Consider the following 27,140-nt stretch of genomic DNA (forward strand, 5'->3'; position numbering starts at 1 on the left):
TTCTATACTTCTCAACATTGTGTTTAGCTAATAGTTCTTTGTTAATTAGTTTTTAAGTTGACAATTTTCAACGCGGCTTCAAAAAGCAAGTTACCATTGTGGTATTTCTTATACAGTGAACGACATTTGTTTGAAGTTGTGTAAAAGAAGTAGATTTACAAAAGGCAAACACTTATTTCGATAGACACTTAAAAGAAGGCTATTCATAGTACGAACAGGTTATGAATTTGATCTTCATTTGTTATGGATCTAATCTGTCAAAAGTTCTGTTCTGGTGTAAGAAATATCACTTTTCACGCAGACGGATTCATAGGTATTAAAAATAAAAACAAACGCAGCTCGAATTCATAACCTGTTATTTCAATCAGAATGCGCCTCAAGGTGTAAAACGTACAACAAAACCCAGGTTACGACTTTACGAGTATAATTAATGAGCAGTTTAGTGAATGAGTCGGTTTGTTGCGTGTTTAAAGGTTAATATTCATTACAAATGGTGTGAAAATGACAGTTTTTGCCAAAGAGCCATTCATTAAAGAGATTTGTTGTTTTGTTGCGTTTTCGCCGTGTCTGGAACAGAGCTGCAATCAGAATTGTCTGAACTTTATTTACCTACTTCTTACAATTGTAATAGGACTCCGAAAGTATCATCATAACCTTTTTTTTTGTTAAAGTCTTATGACATATACACAACTTAATTTCTAAGTGTTAATTATTGTCGTTTCTGAGCAACTCAATGTTATTATCTATATAAGTGGAAACTGATTTGGCCAATGTAATATCTTAACTGATTTGTTAATATATGTAATATTCGTTGTTTGTTTCCCTTTAATAAATAAAATAAAATAAACACTCACGCTAGAACGGCCCGGGTCCAGGCCATGCCATCCGACACAAAGATTTCTATAGACAGCATCACGTGATCAGACCACCCGTCGTAGAAAATGAAGTGTCAAATGCCTTTGCCCGGACCCGGTCCGATGTGGGTCCGATCCGATGTAGCGTGAATCAGCCTTTAGTGTAGAGTACGAGTAGACACAATATCTAGATGTGGTTTTCAATATAGGTTATTAATTATTATCTATATCTGATCTTTATATGTGACGTCCCACGGGTAAAGGTACCTTATGGCGGTTGGCGCTTACGCTGGCGTTAATAATTAACGCCGCTCCAATATTATTGCGGCGCTATGCGACGTAAGCACCAGCCGCCATAAGGTACCTTTTGTCGTGGAACGTCACATATTATTTCTTAATTATGGTATTGGTAGGTATGGTAGTACAGCCCAAACGTATCAATGTGTACCTACTGTAATGAGGAAAAATGAGTCCACAGGCTTGTAAATGAATCATCATCATCATCATCATCTCAGCCATAAGACGTCCACTACTGAACATAGGCCTCCCCCTTGGACCTCCATACGTGCCGGTTGGAAGCGACCCGCATCCAGCGTCTTCCGGCGACCTTAACAAAATGAAATCATACAAATAAAATCAAATAGAAAAAAATGAATACATACAGATAAAAATATTGTACACAGAAATTTACTATCGCTAGCAAAATCCTAGAAAATAATCGTGCTAAATAAATACATACAAACACTTAAATATTATTCTACATAACAAATTTTTAAAAATAGGTAGGCTACATTATATTATTCACATAAGTAACCTATTTGTCAATCGTATAGTCAACTTGTCTCATGCAAAATGAGTTACTGATACAAATTAACTATAAAACTGTCGACAATGTAATAAACTGATATACCGCGATAAAAAAAAAAGTTAAATAAAAACCACGCATGAATACCTGAGTTAATAAAAAGCAAACTCATCAATTTAACTATACAACGATTTTTAATCTAATTACCACTCGTTTAGGTTGAAATTGAATCGGTTTAGCGTAAAATCGTCGCGTGCGCCGGTAAGCTGTTTCCCGTCAAATAGTTCCGTCGTTTTTCGCCGGTTTTCTGAATTTCCCAAGGAAATTCAACTTTTCCGACAGATAATATCTATGCTGATTTTATGCACGCACATAAAATTATTTATTTTTGTCTTAGACAAATAAATTTACTGAGGTGTCTAGGTATGTAGGTTCGTCAACTAAGTCTTCTAAAATGTTATTTATTTTGCGATTCATATTCCTGAATCTTAACGTACAGTCGACGTCAAAGATATGTTAATCTCGAGACATTCACAAAGTGAACTTATATCAATATCTATACGCATCACGTGATATGCATTTATGTTACAATATTCTAATGAAGACATGCGAACACTTGGGAGGCGGCATTCGCACTATTTCCGATCTGCCGAGGTACAAGATTACCGCGTCAATCGAATCTAGCGCGGGTAATAAAACTAGTTGCACTTGGATTTTTCACTAGACCGAGTCCAGACGCGCGCGTGAACACTGCTGCAGATAAATGCCTGTTTGCTCGGTTTTTTGTTATAAAAAGAGGTCGGGGACATCACATTTACAAAAAGAAAGTGTTACATTTCACATGTAATATTTTTTTTTACATATCATACGTTTAATTACATTTAAATACAATTATTATATTTTAGTCTCAAGTAATTGTTGGATATATCGATTTTGCTCGCTCAGTACAAATTGCGGATCGGTCGAGCGACAAATCCGACTTCTCATCTCTCAGAATACAATGACATACTTCAAAGAAAATGTGTTAGTGTGCGTGCTGTGACATACTTAATCATTTTGTTACCTGTTGCGTTAAATAGAATTCTAATAACTACCGTTTTGGTTTAATAGACGTTTAAGTTACATTTTATGAATTGATTTACGTAATTTATGTAGACGTATTTCCTCTAGTATTTATATTTAGGTAGGTACTGTGTGTGTATATAGATAGCCTGAGGTGGGGTTACGTTACTAAAGGCCAATTGCACGTACCACATTTAACGGATTGATTAACGTCAATCAGCAGTGTAGTATGAAACTTCCCATACAATAAAATTTTGAGATCGCTGTAACGGTGACGATTTGGTGCAACCGACGCTAAGTAGTGTATTTACAAAAAGTGCAAGTAAATTTACATTTGGAAAATGCTACGTCACGAGAATACTAATATAATATGTACGGTCAGCCAAGAAAGTGGTCTACCACTTTTCGACTCTATCAATCAGATAATAGAGTCGAAAAGTGGTAGACCACTTTCTTGGCTGACAGTACAAGCATTACTCGTAGTTGAGATCAATCTATGGTTTTAGCGAAGTAAAAAATTTGATTAGAGTTTATCTGTAGGATCAGAGATTTAGAGTTTAATTTGTTTCTTTCCGGTTTTCGAGCGAAAACGTTCCATTCAAGAATTCTCGTTTTATTTTCAGAGTGCGGCGTCCCACTCCGCCGACACACACGGCAGCCGCGGGAGCGTACAGCGGGACAACTGAGGATCATCAAGGGGAGAGAGTCCAAACGCGGCGCGTGGCCGTGGCAGGTGTGTCCTGGGCTTAGTTTAAATGGGGCATTAATGGCATTATCTATGAAAAGGGCATTATCGATGGCGCTTACGCCGCACAGCGTCGCGCGGCATTGTATTTACATCGGACCATCGATAATAATGGCGTAAGTGCCATCGGCAATAAAGTCCCTTTTCATAGATAACGTCACAAATAGACTAGGTACATGAGTGCGAAAGCTAGAGCGAGGGGTGTAGTCCAGGGGTTCTAGCCAAGATCACAATCGTTGATAGAAAATGTCAATCGAAACTTAAGTAATAAATTATCATCTTAATAGTTGCGTTGTCCCGCGGTGTTTTACCATGGCATAACGGAGCCTAATACGAAATACGGACCCCGCTTGATAAACCCATTTTAACTTTTTTTTTTCTTCCTGGCGTTATCCCGGCATTTTGCCACGGCTCATGGGAGCCTGGGGTCCGCTTGACAACTAATCCCATGATTTGACGTAGGAACTAGTTTTTACGAAAGCGACTGCCATCTGACCTTCCAACCCAGAGGGGAAACTAGGCCTTATTGGGATTAGTCCGGTTTCCTCACGATGTTTTCCTTCACCGAAAAGCGACTGGCAAATATCAAATGATATTTCGTACATAAGTTCCGAAAAACTCGTTGGTACGAGCCGGGGTTTGAACCCATAAACCCATTTTAACTACTACTACTAAATAAATAGAAATTTCTTTCTCCACGTTCCGCGATAGTAGAAGCTACAACAAGTTAAGCCTCGTCGTTACCTACTAGGTATAGTAGGTATCAAGGTTAGATAATAGCTCATCAACAAAAAGAGCAGGGTATGCACTTAGGGGATTCATAGTCAACCTGCCTGGATTTTTAGGTACTTACCTACACATAACCTTGTCATCCGATAGTCACCTTTAATTTTAAGCAAGTTCATCTTGCAGCTGGGGCCGTCTTTGTGGCCTTCATAAAAAATTGGTTGAGTATAGCTGCTGGCTGCACTAGGTTGTTTCATGGAGACCATAACTATTTGACTTAGCTAAAACGAAAAGAGAATGTCACTTTAATTCGGATAGAATTCTAGGATTTCAAATTTGTAGAAGAATATTCCAACTTCCAGGTGTCCCTACAACTGCTGCATCCGAACTTTGGACTCATCGGGCACTGGTGCGGCGGTGTCCTCGTGCACCCATTATGGCTACTCACTACCGCACACTGTATACACAAGTAAGGGCAACCAGGTTCCCAGGTCTTGCAATTTTCATGCATCCTCAGTGCAGTGGCTCAGTGGCGGTACTTCCATACAAGCCCAAAAGCCGGGCTTGCCTTAATATTTGCCTTAACGAAATTACGTAGTGATAAGATCAATATAGATTATTTCTAAACCGCGCGCCAAATGAACCCGTATTATTAAATTCAAGCAACAGCGCGCGGACCGCGGCGCCAGCGTGTTGCAAATTTTTGCCGCTGTGGCGCCTCGTCCGCGCGAAAGAAATCAGGCGTAGAATGTTCTAGCTATCCTGCTCGCACTCGTTGGCTTGCAACCGGACTTGCTTTTTCGTCCCGCTCTAGGCGCTCTTAGCCTACAAACCGCCATAAAACGATGTAACTATTTGTTGGCATGTATAGCCATTTTATATGGCGATTTAAGCCTGGCTTTTGGTGTGAAGTTTGCTGCATAAGTTCGCACGGGCACGCGTTCACTTCAAGTGTATTATTATTTAGTAGAGTCGGAAGTAACGAAAGCTCAATTTATTTAAGTGAATTTGAATTATTTAGTGAATGTGGATTTGTTTGTTTGTTGTGACGTTTATAAGTGTTAACAATTGATGAAGTTGTTCCTTGTGACGGTATGAGATGCGTCCACGTATTACTGCAGTGGCTGCACAATGCACTGTATATAGAAGTAAGGACAACCAGGTTCCCAGGTCTTGCAGTCCTTGTGCATCCTCAGTGGCTGCTGACCACAATGCACTGTATATAGAAGTAAGGACAACCAGGTTTCAGGTCTTGCAGTCCTTGTGCATCCTCAGTGGCTGCTGTCAACAGCGCACTGCATACATGTAAGGACATCCGTGTGGTTTCCAGGTCTTACAGCTACCCCCGAGCTTAAGGCACTGCTGCTTGTGCTACTCTCCGCAAACCTTGTGCACAATTACTTACTCGTAGCTTAAAATACGCTTACGTCTTTGAAATCACCTTGGTTTTCTATACCCGATAAATTCTCTTGATAGTTTTTAAGTCATCAGTCATCCATTAACTGCCTTCTAGCCTAGTTGGTAGTGCTGCCTACGAAGCAGGAAGTCTCAGGTTGGAGCGAGATACAGCGATCAGACCTTTCTCGTTTTTCAGTATTTTAAGTATATAAGTATCCATCCTTCCGTATTCATCTAAGTTACTTTCAGATTTGCCAAATAAAAGCTCTCAGCTTCGCACCCTCTCATTCCAGTGAGCTGTTCAACCTTCCAGTCCCTGCGCTCTGGACAGCAGTTCTCGGGGAATGGGACCGCGCCGAGCAGAAGGGAGCCTACGTGCCCATCGAGAGGATAGTGCTCCATCATCGCTTCCACAACTATCAGCATGATATAGGTAACTGTTATACTTACATATTCATAATTCAGTATAACCTCAATGCCTGTGCTATTCTTGGGGAACTTAACGGGGCCGAGCAGAAGGGAGCCTACGTGCCCATCGAGAGGATAGTGCTCCATCATCGCTTCCACAACTACCAACATGACATAGGTAACTAACACTTAAATACAATCCAGTCAACCTCGATGCCAGTTTTTTTTATATGCATTTAAAATTTCGGGTCCAGGCCACGTGATGGATTCCTAAGATTTAGACTGTTGATTATGGTATTGGATAGTTTGCAATGCCAGTGTCGGTTTTGGATAGCAATTCTTAGAGAATAAGGCCGCGAAAAAACTCACAAATCGTGTTTATTTTTCGAGATAAGGGCATACTGTTTCGCCCGAGTACCTGACTTCTCAAGTGATATTGATGTCCTTTTTTGACTTACTCAATAAAGTATTCACATAAAGTTATTTTTCAAATTCCAGCTTTAATGAAACTTACAAAGCCTGCCGACGTGAGTGCCCGAAGCCGAATCAGGACAATCTGCCTGCCCCCCTTCGAGCCCCACGCCTTCAACACCGAGAGGACCACCTTCTACATGCGACCGGACCTCAACCCACCCAGTACCTCCTCAGAACCACCCAAAAAATTCAAGCGACCACCCAAACCCAACCCCGACACAGCCACAAAATACTTAGAGAAGCTAAACAATTTAACCAAGACGATCTTCTCCGGATTCGTCAGCAAAAAGAACAAAAACATGAGATACAACGTAAGAGTGGCTAACGATAGCAACAGACATACAACGAGAAAGACTGATGAAGAGATCCAACAAGCTGATAATGAAAGGAAAAGTGATATAGTATACCCCAGTGCCACTTTAGATAGTGTTGTTAAACTTATTAAAACTAAAATGGCTAAAGATAGGAGAAAAACAGAAAGAAGTGATAAGAAGTTGATGTTTGATGATGAAATAGATCCTTTTATAGATGATAATAACGGATTAGACTTTAAAGATGAGTGTTATGCGACGGGTTGGGGGAGGGAGCAGACGAACGGGACGTTGACAGACGTTCTGTTGGAAGCGGAGGTGCCTGTGCTGCCGCTGAGGATATGCAGGGAGAGGTACTCGTTGACGCTGCCGCTGAACGACGGGCATTTGTGTGCGGGCAGTACGGATGGGAGCACGGGGGCTTGTGTGGTGAGTTGCAAACCAAGCAATAATATTAAATTACTATTCACAAGATACTGGTAAAGGTCGTGGGAGTCCGCTGGATGCGGGTGGCGCAAGATCGGTCATTGTGGCACTCTTTCGGGGAGGCCTATGTCCAGCACTGACCGTCCTCTGGCTGATATGATGATGATGATGATGATCCACGAGATAAGATAATATAAGGTAAAATTCATTTATTAGAGTATTATCAGTCGAATTGCTTTTGCACCGTCAATATCTACAGTAATTTATTATATGTTTAAGTATGCACTGTAAGAAATAAAATAAATTATAAAAACAAAAAAGGCAAAGGCAAATAATAATTACAATCCAAAAACTCTAAAGAAAATACCCGTACCTACCATTAAACTTTAACTTTTTCAGCACTGATGAAACATTTAATTATATAAACAAAACCTTAAGCTTATTATCCACTTCAAGAAAAAACTTGAAAAAACTGACCCTAAAAACTTATGCCTATTACCAAGCATTGCGTCATTGATAAAAAAAAACTAGGAAATAAACATCGTTTCGATCAAGCGAAAGTGTCTAATTAACTTTCCAATGTTTAAAATCAAGGACGTCTATTAATGAGTATAAGAAGACAATTAAAATACGAGTATACCAGACGATAGTTCTTTATATCTTATGGACCACAGTCTCAGCATAATAAACAGTACCTTAACTTCAGTTCGTCTGTTAGTATCTAGAGCACTGTAGAAATAAATGATACCTAATTATGAGTACCTCTCCGATTTCGGATGTTGAATGGAGCCTAAGAGAAAAACAGCTGCTAAGGAGTAAGGAGTGCCCTATGGCACTAAGTCTGCCTTTTTTGCTTTAATATTTTATTTGTCAATAAAGTTTTTTTATATTGAATAAATAACTACAGAAAAACACGTATTATGAACTGAAATGCATATTTTATACATTTTACTTTTATCCGATACGAGTATGAGATCAGACGATGTGAAAACGCCCTAACACCAACAGAGCCTCATTACCATAAAGCCTAGTAACCAACAGTAAGCAAAATAGTACAGTAAGGTAAAACCGCAGTGGCTATATGGCATTCAAAACTTTTTTTTAAATAAAGCACAAGGTAGCCGATAGTATAGAGTAAAGATTGATTGCAAAGATGAAAAAACTTTAGAGCACTATTGAAAAGAAACGTAACTTAGACGACTTAAGTTACTGTTTGTAATATGTAGACTATGTGTTATTATCTCCCATCTAAACATAACATCAAGCCTTAAATCAAGATAAGCCTTCGACATATTTGTTTAAGACAACTTGATGAGTGTATCCCGTGACTAATACTTTCAATTCTGTCATGACATACCTAGATTAGAATATTCGATAACTATGTACATGCTTATTAGATAACTATTACCAGGAACAGATAGGAAATCGCGAGTCAATCTACGAAATTCTCCGTGCACAGAGTCCTTACTTTAACAAGTCATCATCATCATAATATCAGCCAGAGGACGTCCAATGCTGGGCATAGGCCCAATGACTGACTGGGTGGACTGACGACCTGGTAAAGTTCGCGGGACTCCGCTGGATGCGGGTGGCGCAAGACCAGCCATTGTGGCACTCTTTGGGGGAAGCCTATGTCCACCAGTGGATATCCTCTGGTTTTAACAAATATTCATTTTCTTTTCAGGGCGATAGCGGCGGTCCACTTCAATGCCGGACAGGCAGCCGTTGGGAGCTGCGCGGGCTCACATCCTTCGGGTCAGGCTGCGCGCGCACCGGAGTACCCGACGTGTACACCAACGTCGAACACTACGTGCCTTGGATATACGCTCACGTGTACGCTACGTAGCAACTCCCATTCAATGTAAAGGAGTAACTTTATACCCGGAGTAATCACTGTCGCTAGCAGGACTCTAAATGAGTCACTAATTAGTGATCCCCTTCAAAACCGTAAGGGTTTACGATACTATGCGAGTTCATGGCCTTCGGCTCCTGCTAACGTGTATACCAACGTTGAAGATTACCTCGAATATACTCGTAGGTACTTACGATAGAAGGGAGGAGTTACAATGCATCGCTAGCCGGGTTTGATATTGATATTGGAGACCGAATGAAGATCGGAGAGGCGATGTTTGTGGGTTAAAGTCCTTTGTCTCAGACAGCGCGCGCAGAGGCGTACCTGACGTGTACACCAATGTGAATTTATGTGCCTTGGATATACGCTACTTGGCGTTGTATCTGATTGCCTAACCAAGGTAACAATTGTTAATGGAAAACGCTACAAAAATAGTCACGTGACTTCTCGTAGCACCTGAAGTATCTCATCCCGCTGTATTTTTACTTTTCGTTCGGCGTTTGGCGATGTACGATTGTAGTGTTGGCTAGGCTCCTGGAACATGGGAGTTGCCAAAGCGTCACTAGTTGGATTTCCGATAGATATTGGTGATCCTTCAATGCAGTTTCAGTAACGCTGGAAGCTGAGAGGGCTTACGTCGTTTGGCTCGTTCTGCGCCCGCAGAGTTGTATCCGACGTGTACACCAACCTTGGACATTAAGTGCTGTAGATATACCACGTGTATGCTAGGTAGCAAAGAACCACTGTAGAGGAGATAGTCAAGCATGACAAGTGAGACTGATACTGACGGGTCCCTCCAATACCGCTGGATTGAGATGGCTCATGTCTTTTGGCTTCGGCTGCCCTCGCAGAGGGATTCATTTCGTGTAGGTACACTGACGTTGAACAGCATAGAAGAATACTTGACATTATGTACCTGCAGAGCGCCTAACTAAAGGGGTAGCCGGGAACCATCAAAGTGCCTTCATCCTTTTTGCCTTCGTAATATTCTTGTTATTATAAAAGTATCGAACATTAAGTTTGTTGTACAGTCAACGGTAAAAATATGGGTGTACAAATCATTTCAAAAATATGTCGCATAACTCTAATGTCAGTGAATTAAGAACTATGGGACATATTTTTGAGTAAGTTGTCTACACCCATATTTTTACCGTTGACTGTACCATGACCCTAGTTGTCCCTATGACCCTAGTTGTGTTGTAGTTGAAGGTATGAACAATCTTAGTGCATAAAATATAACTGAAAGCAAATCCATGACATTTGTAGTACCTCTATGGAGAAGGGGTTTCAAATGGACATTTAGCTTTATTATAATACTTTAGCCCAGTGATTAGATTTACCTGTGATTGGGTGAAATATTAACTATATTTATTTTGCGCCTAAGCAAGTTTACCTATTTAGTTATTTATTTTCAAGAGAATAAATTTTATAACATTGATTACCATGCAACTTATTAAATATAATTTCTAGTCTATTATTTATAATTTTAGTGATTAGTTACCTAATATTAGTTTCATATAATTAAGTTTGTACAGCGTACCTCTAGTTTTACAGTACCTAGGTGATAATTCTAATTTATTCTAATTTGAGGTACATTCGGGTGATGACTGCAACAGTGTTACTATTGCGGCGTTACTACGAGCTGCGAGATGTCAGTGTCAATTTTCTTGCTACATATTCGGTATCGTGTTCTGAATAGGAAAATAGAGAAAATAAAATTTGACGCGAAAAATTTGTATGGCTGGCTGACTTGGACGACCTGCCCATAGAAAAAAATGTTATTTTCCGCATCCAAATTTTTTTCTTCTACTTTTTAATTAAACGAATTTCTTCTTTTTTGGTACATCCTGTAGGTATTCTGTTGCTGTGGTGCAATGCTGTCGCGATTGGAACGGTCATTCCGCCATTCAATTTATTAACATCGAATCGGACAATGCGAAAACGCTGTTGTTGCAGCATTCATCGGAATGGCACCTTTAACCTTAAAATCATTGGCATTAGTTTTAATTTAATTTAATAGTTTTGTTTTTAAATAGGTACCTACCGTACCTACTTATATAGGATATATTTTATGATAAAACATTACTAAAGTAAATTTCAAATAAGGATAGAATCTCCTTATCGGATCTTAGTTTATAATTCTGTAAATTTGAAACCACTCAAAAATCTGTGATTAATGTGTACATATATATATGTATAGATAAATATTGTATGTAATTTTTTCTTTATGAATAATACAAATTACATGGAAATGTATACTTGTTAATTGTTGTTTTAGTCGTTTAAATTATTATCATTGTGTTAGACACATTTACACCGAAGTAATATAGAGTTAGACCAAGAAAAGTCTGCAACGATTTATGCACGCAGTGCAAGTGTTATTTTAAACGTTAAACATCTATGAAATTATGACGTATAAATAACACTTGCACTGCGCATGCTATCAAATGCAGACTTTCCTGGGTCTAACTCTTGTTATTTAGGTGTAAATATGACTGTAAATTCTCGCAAAACTAAAAAGTATTAATAAAATTAAGAATGAATATCGTAATATTTTTACCGATTCCTTTTTTATTGGTTCCTTCTTTTATTTTAAACTGTGCCGCGACTTTCAGATACTAAGTACAAGTAAACTGCAAATAAGTACAGCAGGCAAACTGTAAATACAGTTTTGCAGGACCTGTTTAATTATATCCAATCGACGGCACCGAGCTCGTTCAGATCTTTCATTTGTCGATTGGACAGAAACGGCGCTAGACAGAGAAGCATGGCGTTCCTTAGTGTCAGAGGCCAAGATCCACTTCGGGTCGCTGCGCCACGGCAGTAAGTAAGTAGTAAGTGTTTAATTATATGTTCTGTACTGTGTATTAATAATAATAATAATTGGTCTCATAGCGAAGAGTCTCGACCAACACCTAGAGAGACTCTCGCTAGGTGGTTGGATCAAGGGTCAGATGCAGAAGGCGGTAATTTTGGACACGGCGCGTATAGTACGTCGATTCCTCACTCTGCGGCCCTGACCACCGGCAGCTTGGGCCCTGCCCCGCTGCCGGCGGCACCCTAGGTTAGGTTTTTTATAATGTGTTAATAATTTTTTTTTATTGTTTTGTAAGTGTTTTTATATTTTACTTTTATATTCATATTATAATTAACCTAACTTAAGAAGAAAAATAAATAGAGAGAATAAATAATAAAAATAAAAGTAGGTATTAATGAACTGGTTAGCAGCTTTTCTACAAAACTTGGTACCAATGACAATACTCTAAAGTGCCAATCATGGCACTACAATATGTTTAGGTATTTAAATAAAAGCAAACAAACCATTTGTACATTTTCGGGTAGTTATAACATTTATTGGTTAACCGACCAATTACAAGACCGCCTGGATCTGTCACTGAACGACCTGACATTAACGTACATTATTTGATCGTGTAATGTTTTCTTCTACCCTCAACTGGCTTAAGGAGCCATTTGAGGGTAGATTTTGTTTACTTTTATTTAAATACCTAAAGATACAGTGTATAACTGCCCTGCTTATTGTATTTGCAGTACTTGCATGAAAATCATCGTTCAAATAAAGAACTTATTCAAAGAGAATAAGATAAACAATTGCATGACATTTCAACTGCGATTACTGCATAATGATGTTAGCACGGCAGATAAGTAGTTTGCCCTATATGTTATTTTTATATTATATGTGAAAAAGGCACGTCTAGCAAGACTCAAGGAAACACAAATAAACACTAAAGTGAAACCCAAACATTGACGTACAAAATATTTATTCAACACACCGCCTCGCTTAAGTAATATTTACAACCTAATACTAATACTAATGTATCAACTTGTTAGTCTGTTATAGACTGACAAGATTTAATCTGGGCTTCGCCGTATAGCGGATTTTCAGTGGTACAGTCAGCATCAATAGTAACGGATACAACAACGCTCCAAAAGTATCTGCCACCCTGGATTGCCCTGGAATTATTTTCTAAATAGAGATACATCATAATAAACATACTTTAGAACACGAACTGTAGAGATTGTATCTCTATTTGGAAAATAATTCCAGGGCAATCCAGGATGGCAGATACTTTTGGAGCGTTGTTTCATCCGTTACTATTGATGCTGACTGTACTAATAGTTTATTAAATATAAATTATGTTTACCTAGAGGTACATCTAGCCTCCATATTTTACTGGACAAGGAGATTTTAAAAACAGTTGAAAGTCATCGAATATCACCGATGAAAACAAAAAGAATATATTTTGCAATTAGGAACAAGTTCATAATAAAAATGCCAAAGTTGAATACAATAAAAACATCAATAAAAAGACGAAGGAATGCGGAGCATTCCGATAATGTTATGAAATTAGACGGTGATATGAACGGTACTGACATTTTATTTGATATCTATAATTATAGCGACAATATCTCAGGGCCAAATTTAATCTTGTCAGTCTAGTATTTAACAATAATATCACAATGACCGTGGCTTCAGATGGGTTAGGGGTTATCAGCAAAGCAATTGTATACTGAGGGCAAATAAATCGGAATTCTAAATAATTATACACAGAAATATTAGATAATAATGAATTAAGATGCCTATTATACCAATAATTCTACATGAAATAAGGCACACTTAAACAATTCGTTTTTGTGACTTGGTATAGTTTTAATACATGTTAATGATGATTATGATTTCAATCATAATTTTGGAATTACCATTTCTTTTGGCGACGCAGGTACTGTTCATAAAAAAAGAACTTGCCACACAGATGATTTTAAAATTAGGTCGGTATTTAATACATTTTGTGAGATATGTTAATTGTGCAATAAAAAAATACACAGTACCTAATAATTTAAATGGCCTTTGAAATCTACATTTTAGAGATTTTACCAAAATGTTTCAAAGCTATGGTTCAAAATGTGCTTATTTAAATATTTTATTTTATTCGGCATTTCTTCCAATTTTTTTGTTGTTATTTACTTAAAAACAATCTTACAAATATAAGGCAAGGGTCTTAAAACAATATTACATAAAAAATATATACACGCAAAATAGTCGACGAGAATTTTATATAAAATAACATATAATATAAGCCAGGTCCAGCTGGTTACGATATACACAACTTTTAGTATTTGATCTACATAATGCCATAACAAAGAATCAGTTTCACAATTAAAACTTTTTTTTTTCTAATGTGAAAAACAGGCAAATAAACGAAATATTAAATAGTACAAAACTCCACCCTGTTTTTTTTACATCGTTAACATTTTTATTGGGAGTTCAAGTTCTGTACTATTTATATTCTCTGCGTTTTGTTCCACTTTCGGAATCCCAAATCTTTTAAACGCATTAATTAAGTAATATTAAACATAAAATAATAATAAACCTAAATATGTAGACAGAGAGCAATTGAGCAAATCTTTCAGGTATCTATCGATATTTCATTTAACTAACCACCTACCAACTTAAATTTAAGGTAAGAACTTAGTTTAATTTGCCTGATTTAAGAGAATCAATATTGCAATCCCTTTATAGAGATATTATTTTACCTTGGGGTCTCATTTACAGCTTGCGAGCTAATTTTACTTTAACTGATGAAGGTAACATGGCTATCATAAGGTATATTATTATATGTGGCTACTACACTGCTGCTTTTGTTATGACTCTCAAATTCCAAGTCTATGTGTAGTTTTATGTTTAAATAGATTGGCGCCGATACTTCCACCAATTAGATAAGTGCTGTCAAGTCACCTTCTGTTATTTTTCAAGTCAAATTGGGCCCCACCCTGCTAATGCATAATGGACCAGTATACTGACAGTGTAACGAAAACGTTGGTATGTATCAAAAGTGTTGTAATGTCCCGAAGCAATACATTCGTCACAAAATAAAAAACATAAAAATAAAAAGTTACAGTAAAAGAATTTAATTTCAGTACCATTTCGTACCTTGTCACAATACGAAATTGTACTAAAATTAAATTCCTTGGCCGTACAATAAATTCAAATTTCGGTGCAAAATTCTTAGAAACTGATTTTATCACCATTTTTTTCGAAGCGCCACTGCCTCCCGATTAATTAAAATTCTTTAGACTTAACGTCTATTTCGCCAATGTATAATATATCCTGTATTTAAAACAATTCAATATAAATAAACTAATCAATCATTCAATCTTATTTCAATATCAGTTCATAATTTCATATATAAATAAAAATAAATAAAATTACATAATTTGTTTCAACCAATTCCCGATCACCATACTAACTTCACAACCTAACTTAAGGTTCATTATTCACTAAATTAATATTAATTACATTAACAAGGAAATTAACCGTTTTATTTACAAATACCTCAACGGTAACTACTATTAATATTCTGTTTATCGTCTACAAAGAATTTGTCTCTTTTTAACTACCTGTGTGTTAATGTGATATACATCCTTTTCGTTGTAGACGATATACAGTTTGCTACTCTGCGATACTACGCCATGAAGACCTTTTTTTCTTTAAAATAATGGTTTTGATTTGATTTTGATTGAAAAATTATCAATCAATCAATCAATCAAATTTTATTTTATCCTTACGCCAAAGTGTGCTCATAGTCATAGAGCATGACGTTTTTCGGTAGTCACTTTTAGTAAAGTGATACTTAGCTGGACTTTACAAATAGCTACGACGTATTGCCGGGTGTTAACTAATTAACTTAAACACGTTTCGAGACTAATTCATACTTCATTAATTGCACACTTCCACGTCAGCTCATTGCATAATAAAGCTATCAATATTTAAACAACATTTGTACCAAAAAACATTCACGAAAGACCACCATTCAACCGGAAACCCCGTTTTATATTATGTTGATTAATTTTAACAGATAGGTTCTCTTGGCGTAGCACGCAGTGACATTAATTCATAAACATCTATGATGGATCTAAAATTAAGTTTGCAATTCAACCAGTGATATGCGTATATGACTTACAAGAGACTCAATAGGTGGAGTACTTATTTTATAACTAAGGGAATGTTAATTTTAAAGTTTAGGCTCATATTAATACAGCACTCAAGGCCAATTACTGATGATGTGCCGCCGGATTTTCCGTAATTAAAAACTGTCCACTTGTAATAATTTCATAAAAGGTCTTAAATTTTTTATGAGAATCGAATTTTGCATTTTCAAAATGAAAGTTTTCTTTTGTTTCTTGCGAAATGTGCAAGTTTTCATTAATGTTCCAACTCTTTAGAATCTTTCTGCAATTTGCACATCTGTAAGTAACTACCTAAACATTTGATTAGGTATACTCAAACAGTACCTAACATGAGATAAAAACATTGGCATGGCATTTCTAAAATGGATAGGGGGAACCCTGGCTCGTATGGATAAGTTTATCTAAACTTATTGTACGAAATGCCAGTCGCAAAGAATGAAAACTACATACATACATCTCCGAAAAAATTTGGCCTAGCGTGAGAACTATAGTAAAAACTTGTTGCGCCCACGAACGAGACTCATAAGGTAAACGTACTAGTGCTCGACATGCTAAGGCCCAATATATGACACCTTGCTGTCACCTCTATTGACAATGACTTAAGTTTCAAGATGACATAATTATACTGGGACTGCTTCAAGCACCAGTACATTTACCTTATAAAGATGTTGAAAACTCACTTGAATGCTATCTATTAATCAGGATTACTTTTTCTACACTCTCATTTTGGACCTTCTAAATCTTCACGAACGACATATAAACTCCTGCAGCTCCCTAGGATCCCCAAGGAGCGACACAGCCTCAGTCTCATCGTCTTCCCTGAAGCATTTGTTCTCAGCAATATTAACTATAAGACTAGTCCTCCTGATACTACTTCTTCTGACGACCTTGGAGTCCTGTCTGACTTCCTTGAGCTTGTACTTGGGCCTCAGGAGGCGGTAGGCGCCTTGGACGCCGAGGAAGAAGCCGATGAGGAAGAGAAGGACTTCGATGGTGATGACCAGAGGGGGAGCGATGATCAGACGCAGGCGGAGCAGCTGGATGACTTCTGGCGGGGGTTCCTTGCAGTACTGCGGAAGATATAAGTATCTTAGAATTGAGTTTATAGAGAAGTATGTCTAAACTACATAAATGTAATTGTATACATATCACACTTGTAATCAGAAACTATTGCTTAAAAACTGACAGAACAAGGAAAATATTGCATTCTAAAATAATTTTCATTTTTATATAATAAAATATAATATCTCTCGCTGTCGTATCTGCTTGATAAAAATAGTATAGGTTACTTTTTCCTGATGATTATCAATATTTTAACTTGGGACTCCTAATTCTTCTGTAGACATGGCTAAACACTTCCCTAAGGCGTGTACCAATGGAAAGATTCGCACGCTTCTGGTAAGCTTCCTAGGCTAGGCAGGTGGGTCAAAAGCAGTCCAACCGGTGTTTTTAAAGATCGTATGTAATATTCTTGCCACAAGCGGTGAATTTTTTAACATAAAAGCATGTAATTCTTACCAATTGCAGCCACACCAGGGGTAGGACCTTATCTTTGAGCGGGCTGGTGAGAGGGTTCGCAGGCGAGGTGCGTACCGCCATGTTCACTTGAATCTTTGAGTAGAAGGATAGAGGGACGCCAAGGATCTGAAATAAAAAAGTGAGAATAAATAATAGAAAAAAGGGACCTTAATCACCAAAAATCTTTTAAGACTATTCTTGGAATATTTAACTAGGTACCTACATACATACCTACAAGGTGATTTTATTATCTTTTACCAAATTCTGAGGGGTGAATACGTAGGTTATACTGAACAACTTTTACTATGAGGCCAAGTCGCGAAAAATTATCTACTGTTCTATAGAAAACATTGACTTTGATTCACCAAAATGTATGACACGGCAGATTTACGCAATTTCGGGGTTGGCCCCGAAATCGATACTTACAGGTTCGACGTCAATTTTGGTGGTGTGTTTTTCAGGGTCTGGGTTCATGCCTGTGTAGTAGCTGGCTTGCACCGGGTCTACGTCCATGAAGTGAGGCTTGGATAACGCTATCGGGAAACCTACAACAAAAATAAATTATTTGTGGTTAATTTAGGCTTTTAGGTGAAAACAAAGAAAGAAATAAACAAACATAATAAATGTTACAAAACTATAGATAAAAAATTGTAGGTCATAGAAAAGGAATATCTTCATCAGATCTCATCATCATCCTTCATCAGAAGGTAAATTTTAAAATGTTATTTTTTTGCTCCGTAAGATGGGGATAAGTAAAGAAATTAGGAAATACAAAAACGATAGAAGAAATTCGCCAAGAATCGTGATACATATAACTGGAGGAAAAAGGTAAAAAGGCCATGACTTGAGAAGGATTTTGGAAACAAGTAGTTTGCTTAAAATTCAAAATGAAAATTTAATTTACGTATCACCTCATATAAAAAGTCTAAGGTTTTATTTTTCATTAGCAGAACAGAAAACACATATTTGCATAGCAGTTTGATTTAGTCAATAAAAATTGTGATTAATGTGCTAGTGAAAATCTTATTAATCTTCTATAATATTTAAAAAGCTAAACACAACTCCAGTTTCAGAGATTTATTGATATAGATCATCAAATGATAAATCGAATGACATTACGTAATAACCAGAAAAATGGTACATACCAACCACTGATTTTATCTATTTCTTTATGTTTTTGTTTATCAAATTTCGTAAGATTAAGATAGGCGGTGAGAAGTAGGCAAGGACCCGGCTTTCATGGCTTTCATTCATGACGTCAAGGTACGCAAAAATTATTCAAATAACAGGTATTTCGGCATTTACTTGTAATTAATTTTAAACACGCCCATAAATTTCAATGGTTTATATTTTATTTTACTAGCTAGGTAAATTAGCACCATATCATATATGCAAAACGTTTTTTAATTACTATAGCGTCCAAGGTTCATTTCTGAAAACAACAAATAGCAAGGGCGACAAGAACTCTTGAAAAACATTTTGCCGAAGTATCTATCCAATACCTTTAAAGTTTAAACGAACAATTCTTGTTTATATATATTTTTCGCGGATTTTGGAAACAGTTCTAACGATTTCGATGAAATTTGCTATATGTGACGTCCCACGGGTAAAGGTACCTTATGGCGGTTGGCGCTTACGCTATTATTAACGCCGCTCCAATATTATTGCGGCGCTATGCGACGTAAGCACCAGCCGCCATAAGGTACCTTTTGCCGTGGAACGTCACATATGGGGATTGTTGGGGGCAAAAAATCGATCTACGATCTAGGTCTTATCTCAGAGATCTCTCTGTTTTCCGAGCAAAGCTCGGTCTCCCAGATATTTCAGAAAAAAATACTCATACATTTTAGGGTGCCGTAGCTTCTTCTTGATCGGTTAATGACTTTTTAAAAAAAAAACTTCTTAATGCTGGGAAGACACTATGGTTTTTTATATCTGCAGATACGGAACTCTCCATTATCATGCGTGGCCTAACACGCACTTGACCAGTTTTAATTACCCGCCGTCAGGATTACCATGTCCCTTACTATGCCAACTCCATACCAATAACGACCTCAACTTGACTACGCGACAGTTGGCCGTGTCGCCATGCGCGCGAGTGCCTTTTTTGGCCGCGGCCAAAATTTATGACACCCGCCATTATCATATTTTAATTCTAATGAATGACGTACGCGGTGAAGTATTTCGTCTAGATCCAGCTTTTGAGACTTGAATAGTTTATTTTCTTTTTTATTAAAAATATGTGCATAATTATTTTTCCAATAACAGATACAAAAAGCTAAAAGGTCAATATCCGTAGAGTTTTACCTATGGAATATGCAATTAAGTTTCGTTTTAATAACTATATACTTATAATATGCATTTTAATAGTAAATGAAATGAAATCAAAATGAAATGAAATGAAATGAAATTTCTATAATACACATATATTTTTACAAGAAAATACTTAATAACTACCTACGGTTTCAAATAAGAAAGAAACTGAATACTATGAAACCTGAAAATATATGATCAATCCACAATTAAATGAATATGAACGTTAATTTGAAGAAAAATAATAAAGAATAATAAACAACAAGAGCATACCATAGTAGCAGCCGCCGATATCGACGAATCCGTCAGGCAAGCAGTTTGAAGTGCAGTTGCAAGCGAAGGCCGAGCTTCGACTGAAAGCATCTTTAGCTACCTCATATCTGCAAAAAAAATGTATTTTTTTATAAGATTTAAAATTTCTATTACTTGAACCTGTCAGAAATAAGTCTGATTTTAAAGAGGCATTTTACAAGATAAACAATGTTTCACATAGAAAAACACTTCTTCCTCAAGGAGGTATTCTAGACCCACTTTCACTTTTCGTGTTCGCATTAAATGTATAAGTACCTCAAAGCAGGCACTTCTTATATTTTACCACGTATCAATAGTATCAACTACCTACTTATTATGTATTTCACACATTACGAGTACAATATAGTGATTGAGTGCTCCAAGTTGAATGATTAATACAAAGCGTTAAGTATTTTATTATGTCTGCTCAAGTATTATCATGATTAAATTATCATTAATTTACATGTTTATGGGTTCAAATCCCTTTTATAAGGGCTTTTTAATCGAATCGAAATCGGGAATTTTAAAAATCAGTTAGAAAGTGTGCCTATGTGTAAGTACAGTGAATAGTTACCAACTCAGGTCCCAGACTTTATCGAATGGGAATCGGTGTTTATGACATCAAGCTGAAAGTCGAGCCCCTCTATGGCTCAACTTTCAGGTCAATTCGAACATACACTGATATCAGAATAGCATCTAACTGACGTCATACACTTATCATGCATTTTGCTCGTACTTGTCCGTACATCTAGGCGAGGCGCACGTGGCGCGTGGCATGGGCGAGACGCACGATAAGCGATAACAATAATATGATTCAAATATCGTTAACGTAACTGGTGACCGAAGAGCTGGCGGCTTCGTCGCACAACGTATACAACGAGGAAATGCTGCCAGCATCCTTGGTACACCTCAAGGACCTATTTTAGATTTAAGCTAGTTATTAATTTAGTTTAGTGGTACCACTGTACATATATTTTATGTAAATAAATGCTAAAATATAATTCTGATGTCAGTGTACGTTCTAATAGGCCTATATGTATCATCAAGTGTTTACCTAAAATAATCGAGTCCGCTGTATCCTTTCATGTCCTTGACGTAAGTGAGAGGGAAGATCCTGCAGGCTTGCCGTCTGTACAACGGGATGACCTTGTCTCTCGTCATGTGGGGCGAGATCATCATACCCTCGTACGATCCCTTTATACGGTTGCAAGGAGTACTGAAAATAAATTATATTATTTTATTTACACGCCCAATAAGTTTTAGAGACCTAAAAACTCAGAATAGCCCATTGTTGATAACCCAGGACAGACCGGCCTGGCGCAAACGCACAAGAAGGCCTGACCCCAAAGTTGGGATTAAGGGCAGGAAGAAGAAGAAGAAGACTCAATAAGTTTTGGAATTATTTACCCAACATTCTTAAAATTTTCACAACCTGAATAACTACACCTAGTACCAAGTTACCTGGTATTCAAGTCCGTGTAGCCCTGCTGTGGGATGCCTCCTGAGCCGCCCCAAGAGTTGATGGAGTAACGTTTGGCCTCGTCTCTCAATTCAAGCACCACTTTCGTTGGCGTCTCGGCGTAGAACTGTAATAACATTCCATTAGATTTTGTGAAAGAACACCGACTAATTCAGAATTGAAATCCACTGGGGCATTTCACAAAATTGTCTATTTTGTTGGGGGCGCGACGCATGTATATTATGTTAACTACATAAATTAAGGTAAACGTTCTGGTGCTCGACGCGGTCCCAGTACATGTCATTGATGTCATCTTGAAACTTAAGTCATTGTCAATAGAGGTGGCAGCAAGGTGTCATCTATTGGGCATTAGCATGTCAAGCACTAGTACGTTTACCTTATCTTGATGAACTGCAGAAATTTGTACCTATGTATACCGCTGAATTTAAAGCTACACACACGTACACACGTACGTACTTAACATACGTTACGTGTATCACGCCAAATATCATATTCTTAGCTTTATCAGAAGTGTTACAATAATAGCGTCCCGTACCTTGCCTCAATGCCTCCTCTGCATGAATTACTTATTTGCTTTGTTGTCTTGTTTGTTGCTTAGCTGTCGTTAAGAACCCCACTCATTTCTCAAAATCACAATGAAACAGGAAGATAAACTTACCCGATCCAACAATCCAATGGAGTCAAAATCAATCCAGCCCGGGAACAGTTTATGCGCAACGGTGACCACGGGGTCCTTGAAGCCCCAGAAGAACTCGTGCACGTTCATATTGGTGAACAGCTTGGACCCCATGGTCTTGGCGGACAGGTAGAGGCCGCTGTTGGCGAGGTAGGGCAGATGGTCGGCTGCTACCGTGCTGATGGCCTGGAGAAAGTAAAGTCATTTAGGGTATTTATTTAAGTTACATTTGTTTTTACAGTGAATTTTAACGAGCAATTCTTGTATATTTATTTATATATTTCGGAGGTTCTCGGAAACGGCTCTAACGATTTCGAAGAAGTTTGCTATATGGGTTTTTTCGGGGCCGAAAAATCGACCTAGCTAGGTCTAATCACTGGGAAAATGCACATTTTTGAGTTTTTTATACGTTTTCCGAGCAAAGCTCGGTCTCCCAGATATTTGTGAATTGGATGGTGGTATAAATTTCTTGTAAGCTGGGGTAAGACTAGCATAGTTTATTTTGCTCGGGACAAGACAAACGTATGAGAATTCCATACAAGTGATAGTCTTACCCCTGTGATACCTTACGTTAGGTATAAACTTGAGCGAAGTACAACAATGGTTAAGATTCCTTACGGTAGATACTTTTGACAACCCTGATTTTTAATGAATTGCAACATTTAAATCATTGTTGTGAAGCAACCCTAGCCAGAATACGCATATTTACTCAGTGCTTTATAGATTCCTAAATGTCTATGTAAACATAACTTCCTTCAAATGCGCCAGAATCTAGACCAAATCTAGACTAAAATATTCAGTTACTAAACCTGGTCCTTCACGGCCAGGCCCTTCCAACGCGTTCTCCTTGCACTAGCTCTATTACCAACTATTACCTAATTACCTATGTTACGTGATTACATTTAATTACATAAGTCGCCCGATTTGGCTAATTAAGGGTTTGGTTAACCGTTCACTTTATTGTGATTAACTTGCCTAGGTCGTTACTGAGATATTTAGCCTAATTAATCTAATTATGAAGATTGACTAGAAGGTTTAATGTAAAGAAATAAAAATAAGGTAGGTATTTAGTATTTACGAGTTACGAGGGAAAGCTAAACAAAGTTTTAATATAAAACTAAAAAAATTCAGTCCATATGATTTATATTTGCATCCCCTAATAACCAAGATGTTATTAGATGAGTAGGGTATAATTATAACTAATTAATTATCCGTATAATTTTATCCCACTTAGTCAGTTTTGTGGGTATCTATCCTCGCTATCTTAATATGATTACTTTAATTAAACATTAAAAAGTAAATATTACAGGGACCAGAGTGGACAATAGATAGGTAAGTGAACATGATTTTTAATTTGAATGAATATTGTGTAATTGTATCAATTCACCAGAAATCCAGTTATTTCCAAAGCCAATGACCGATAAAGAATATGAAGAATATTTTAAGACGAGGATTTATCTAAAAGGTCAAGACTTTTGTCTCGTATTCTTAACCTATTTAATTAGCAGTTAAAAAATAACACAAATACAACCAGATCACTCATATAGAGCGATCGTAACGGAAACAAATATTCTGCTTTCTTCTTTAAAATCAATAAATAAAACAATAATAATAGAAAATTCTATTTCTATATGTATTTTACTTTTATATTCATATTATAAATGACCTAGCCTAAGAAGAAGAAAAATAAAGAAATGAATAACAGAAAACTGATAATATGAAAAGCTGAAGCCTAAGGGGCGCGGTTACACGGAGCGGGTAAATAACCCGGTAACTTTGTCGCCTTTTGTAACGGGGTTTGTTTGAGTCAAATCCGGTATTATTTTGTGCAGACTTGTTTATAATATTGGCTCAATGAATAATCTAAGTTTGTGACCTCGAGCGCTGAAAGCAACTTTGTCAAAAATCGAGAAAAATACGCGAAAATATCAGGGTTTTTTTAAGATTTTGGCGATTATAACCGGCAAAATTATCGTCCGTAAACCGACTTTACAGACAAGCATAATATATATTTTTGTATGGGATTTTGAACAGCTCGCCAAGCAGGACATTTTGGAAACTCAATACCCATACAAAAATACACTTGAGGATCAAGATTGCTATGGCCAACTATGTATATGCAATTGTTGCATACTAGATAAAGTTATAGACAAGCATTATTGTATGAACAGACGTCAAACAGGTTATTAACATAAGAAGAGATATCGAGAAGTCATGGCCAAATTCCGATAAATGCGAATAATGCGATACTCTCTGGGTAGGTATGTACATATATTATGTACTAGAAAACAAGATAACGAGTATATAATGCTGTCTTTTACCTTCAAAATTACCATGAAAAGAGCTCTAGCTCTTTCCCACTGACGTCCAGTTTTTTGCGGGCACGGTTTTCTGCAGGATCCCATTTTAGTAGTATACGAGCTTATATACCTAGTAACGTTCACACGCATTCTGTTTGCGGGATACTACACGCATACTACAGAAAACGGGATTCTGCAGAAACCCGGCGTACACGCAAAAAACTGGACGTCAGTGGGAAACAGCTCTTATGGCGGTGGTGAGCCACAGGACCAAATTCCGGACTGAATGTCTATGATTACGGGACAGACAATAAACAATTGACAATTCAGTTACGTATTGTACCAGAAAGTTAAAGCTCTGGTAAAAGCATACGTGTTACATTGAATTTTGCCATCTAGTTTAGTCAGCTGTCAAATTCGGGGCACGAATGGCACGATCTTTTCTCTTTACTCCTCTTCTAGAACTAACTAAAGGCTAATATGTTACGAACAAAATGTTAACATGTTACGAACTCCTAGTATGCTGCGCTCCATTACTCGCTGGCTCCATTGCTTATTGAATTAGTTAGTAGGTACTTTAAAAAACTACTTACAATCAGAGCGATGTTAGGTATGAACAAGTTGACATTCTTGGTGTGGTCGATGGATTCTTCGGGGAGGAACTTCAGCACTATCTTCGGCATTATGGTGACGGTTCCTTCCGCGTCGTTGACGGTGATGTTCTCATTCGTCCGCAGTTCTCTGCAAATATACAAATTAGGTAAGAACGGGTGACAGAAATAGACTTAACTGGCCAAAGACTATGTATTTATAAACCCGAATGACATAGCATAAGTTATTTATTGCTTTATGGCAAATGGCAATGTGCTTCTGTATGGCAAACTAAAATAGTACATTTCGATGCTAGTGCGGAAGGTATGTCATTACTTCACAAGTACCGAGATATCTTGCCACGAGCCGCAGGCGAGTGGCAAGACTCGGGACGAGTGAAGAATGACATTTCCGCACGTGTATCGAACGACGTTTTTTAATACAGTTGCGAAAAAATAAGAAAAACATTGTTAATCGTACACTAAACAAAAGTGGTAACAGTGACAGCTCGCTTAGACGTCGTCTTTAAGTATATTATATCTATGGGCGTTTGGCAGCTATTCCGTTCCATTCAGTCAACTTATTAAGAACGGAATTTTCAATATTGAATATTAAAAAATAAACGTGTTATAATGATGAAGAGGTAAGTAATTAAATATGAAATATGTAATATTTTTCGTATTCTTACATTAACGGTAGGTTTTTATGCTGATTACGACGTTTAAAGGAAACTAATATTAACACTCATCAATAAGTAGTCGTGAATTGGAACAAGTATAAATTTAAAAAAATTGGAAAAGTAAAAAGCACTAGTTCGAGATAACCAACTTTCCGCACGCTAAACAGCTACGTAAAGTAGCACTTTTTGAGCAACTGTATTAAAAAGTAATTTATCATGATTCGCAATTTATTTTATATCAATTTAAATAATCAATTAATTTCTCGATGATTTAGCAAACAGATCTGAAAATCGGAGTAAGGACATCTTAATAATTTAAATAATAGATTATTCATTCAACTTCCTCGGAAGTCACCTATTTGTTATCAACATATTACAATATATCTTGTCAGTATTTTAGATAAAACAGGTAACTATGTTGAAAAAAATTTTTTTTAGGTAAGAAAGAGGAGAGGAAAGGAAGAGGGGAGGCCTTTGCCCAGCAGTGGGACACACACGTAGGCTAATAAAAAAAAGAGGTAAGTATAAACTTTTACAAGTGGGCGGATTTGCTACGCTGAACTTCATTGCATTATAGCTTGCTATAGTACCTACGATCAGGCGCTGAAGGCGACGAAGGATAATATCCAATGTGAGGTACTTACTGAATCTGTCAATCATTAAGTTACTACGTAAGTACTTTTGTAAGAAAATTCGCGCTACTGCCTTAACATCCAGAAGCAATTGTTTTGTTTTTGGAATTGCAACCCTTAAGTTACACAATTTTTTTTATATCTGCAAAACTTGTACGCAGGGACTTAGGGCCACTTGCACCATCCCGCTAACCCGAGGTTAAGCGGTTAAACCATTAACTCAGTGTAAAATTGTACTGGTAACCATAGCAACTCCAGGTTTAACCGGCTAACCCTGGGTTAGTGGAATGGCGCAAGTGGCGCTTAGATGGTTAAAATAGGTTGAAGATGTCGATCATTGTTAGGGTAGTATACTTATAGTTTACCTACCCTATGCGCAAAAGTTTCACATATTATGATTCCAATCTGCCAATTAAGCATTGTATGGTCATTGGTCACCACCTCCAAGATTTCCACGTAACATTCTAACATCATTAATTAATGAGAAATAAAAATGCTAATTTAAACGTGAAATTTCAAACACGACGTACGGCCGTGCTCTTGAAACTAGACACCGGACACGTTACTTCGATCTGACGCCTTTAGTCACGTGTTTCAAAATCTGAATCACAA

At 37.2% G+C, this 27,140-nt stretch overlaps 2 protein-coding genes across 2 annotated transcripts in view; one reads left to right on the forward strand and one right to left on the reverse strand.

Moving 5' to 3' along the window:
- Positions 1-9,055, forward strand: part of LOC134673486 (uncharacterized) — a 37,323-nt gene extending 28,268 nt beyond the window's left edge. The window contains exons 2-6 of the mRNA XM_063531483.1: positions 3,345-3,454; positions 4,555-4,661; positions 5,884-6,023; positions 6,497-7,212; positions 8,894-9,055. Coding sequence (XP_063387553.1) covers positions 3,345-3,454; positions 4,555-4,661; positions 5,884-6,023; positions 6,497-7,212; positions 8,894-9,055 — 1,235 coding nt within the window. The remainder of the gene's footprint in view (positions 1-3,344; positions 3,455-4,554; positions 4,662-5,883; positions 6,024-6,496; positions 7,213-8,893) is intronic.
- The window catches only part of LOC134674253 (scavenger receptor class B member 1-like), a 254,420-nt gene that overhangs the window by 186,919 nt on the left and 40,361 nt on the right, over positions 1-27,140 (reverse strand). Inside the window, exons 5-12 of the mRNA XM_063532318.1 lie at positions 25,220-25,367; positions 22,309-22,512; positions 21,632-21,756; positions 21,225-21,386; positions 20,153-20,259; positions 17,993-18,111; positions 17,567-17,692; positions 16,766-17,118 (exon numbers count right to left, since the gene is read on the reverse strand). Coding sequence (XP_063388388.1) covers positions 16,792-17,118; positions 17,567-17,692; positions 17,993-18,111; positions 20,153-20,259; positions 21,225-21,386; positions 21,632-21,756; positions 22,309-22,512; positions 25,220-25,367 — 1,318 coding nt within the window. The 3' untranslated portion in view covers positions 16,766-16,791. The remainder of the gene's footprint in view (positions 1-16,765; positions 17,119-17,566; positions 17,693-17,992; positions 18,112-20,152; positions 20,260-21,224; positions 21,387-21,631; positions 21,757-22,308; positions 22,513-25,219; positions 25,368-27,140) is intronic.

This window comes from Cydia fagiglandana, chromosome 2, assembly GCF_963556715.1.
Source record: "Cydia fagiglandana chromosome 2, ilCydFagi1.1, whole genome shotgun sequence".
Lineage (NCBI taxonomy): Eukaryota > Metazoa > Arthropoda > Insecta > Lepidoptera > Tortricidae > Cydia > Cydia fagiglandana.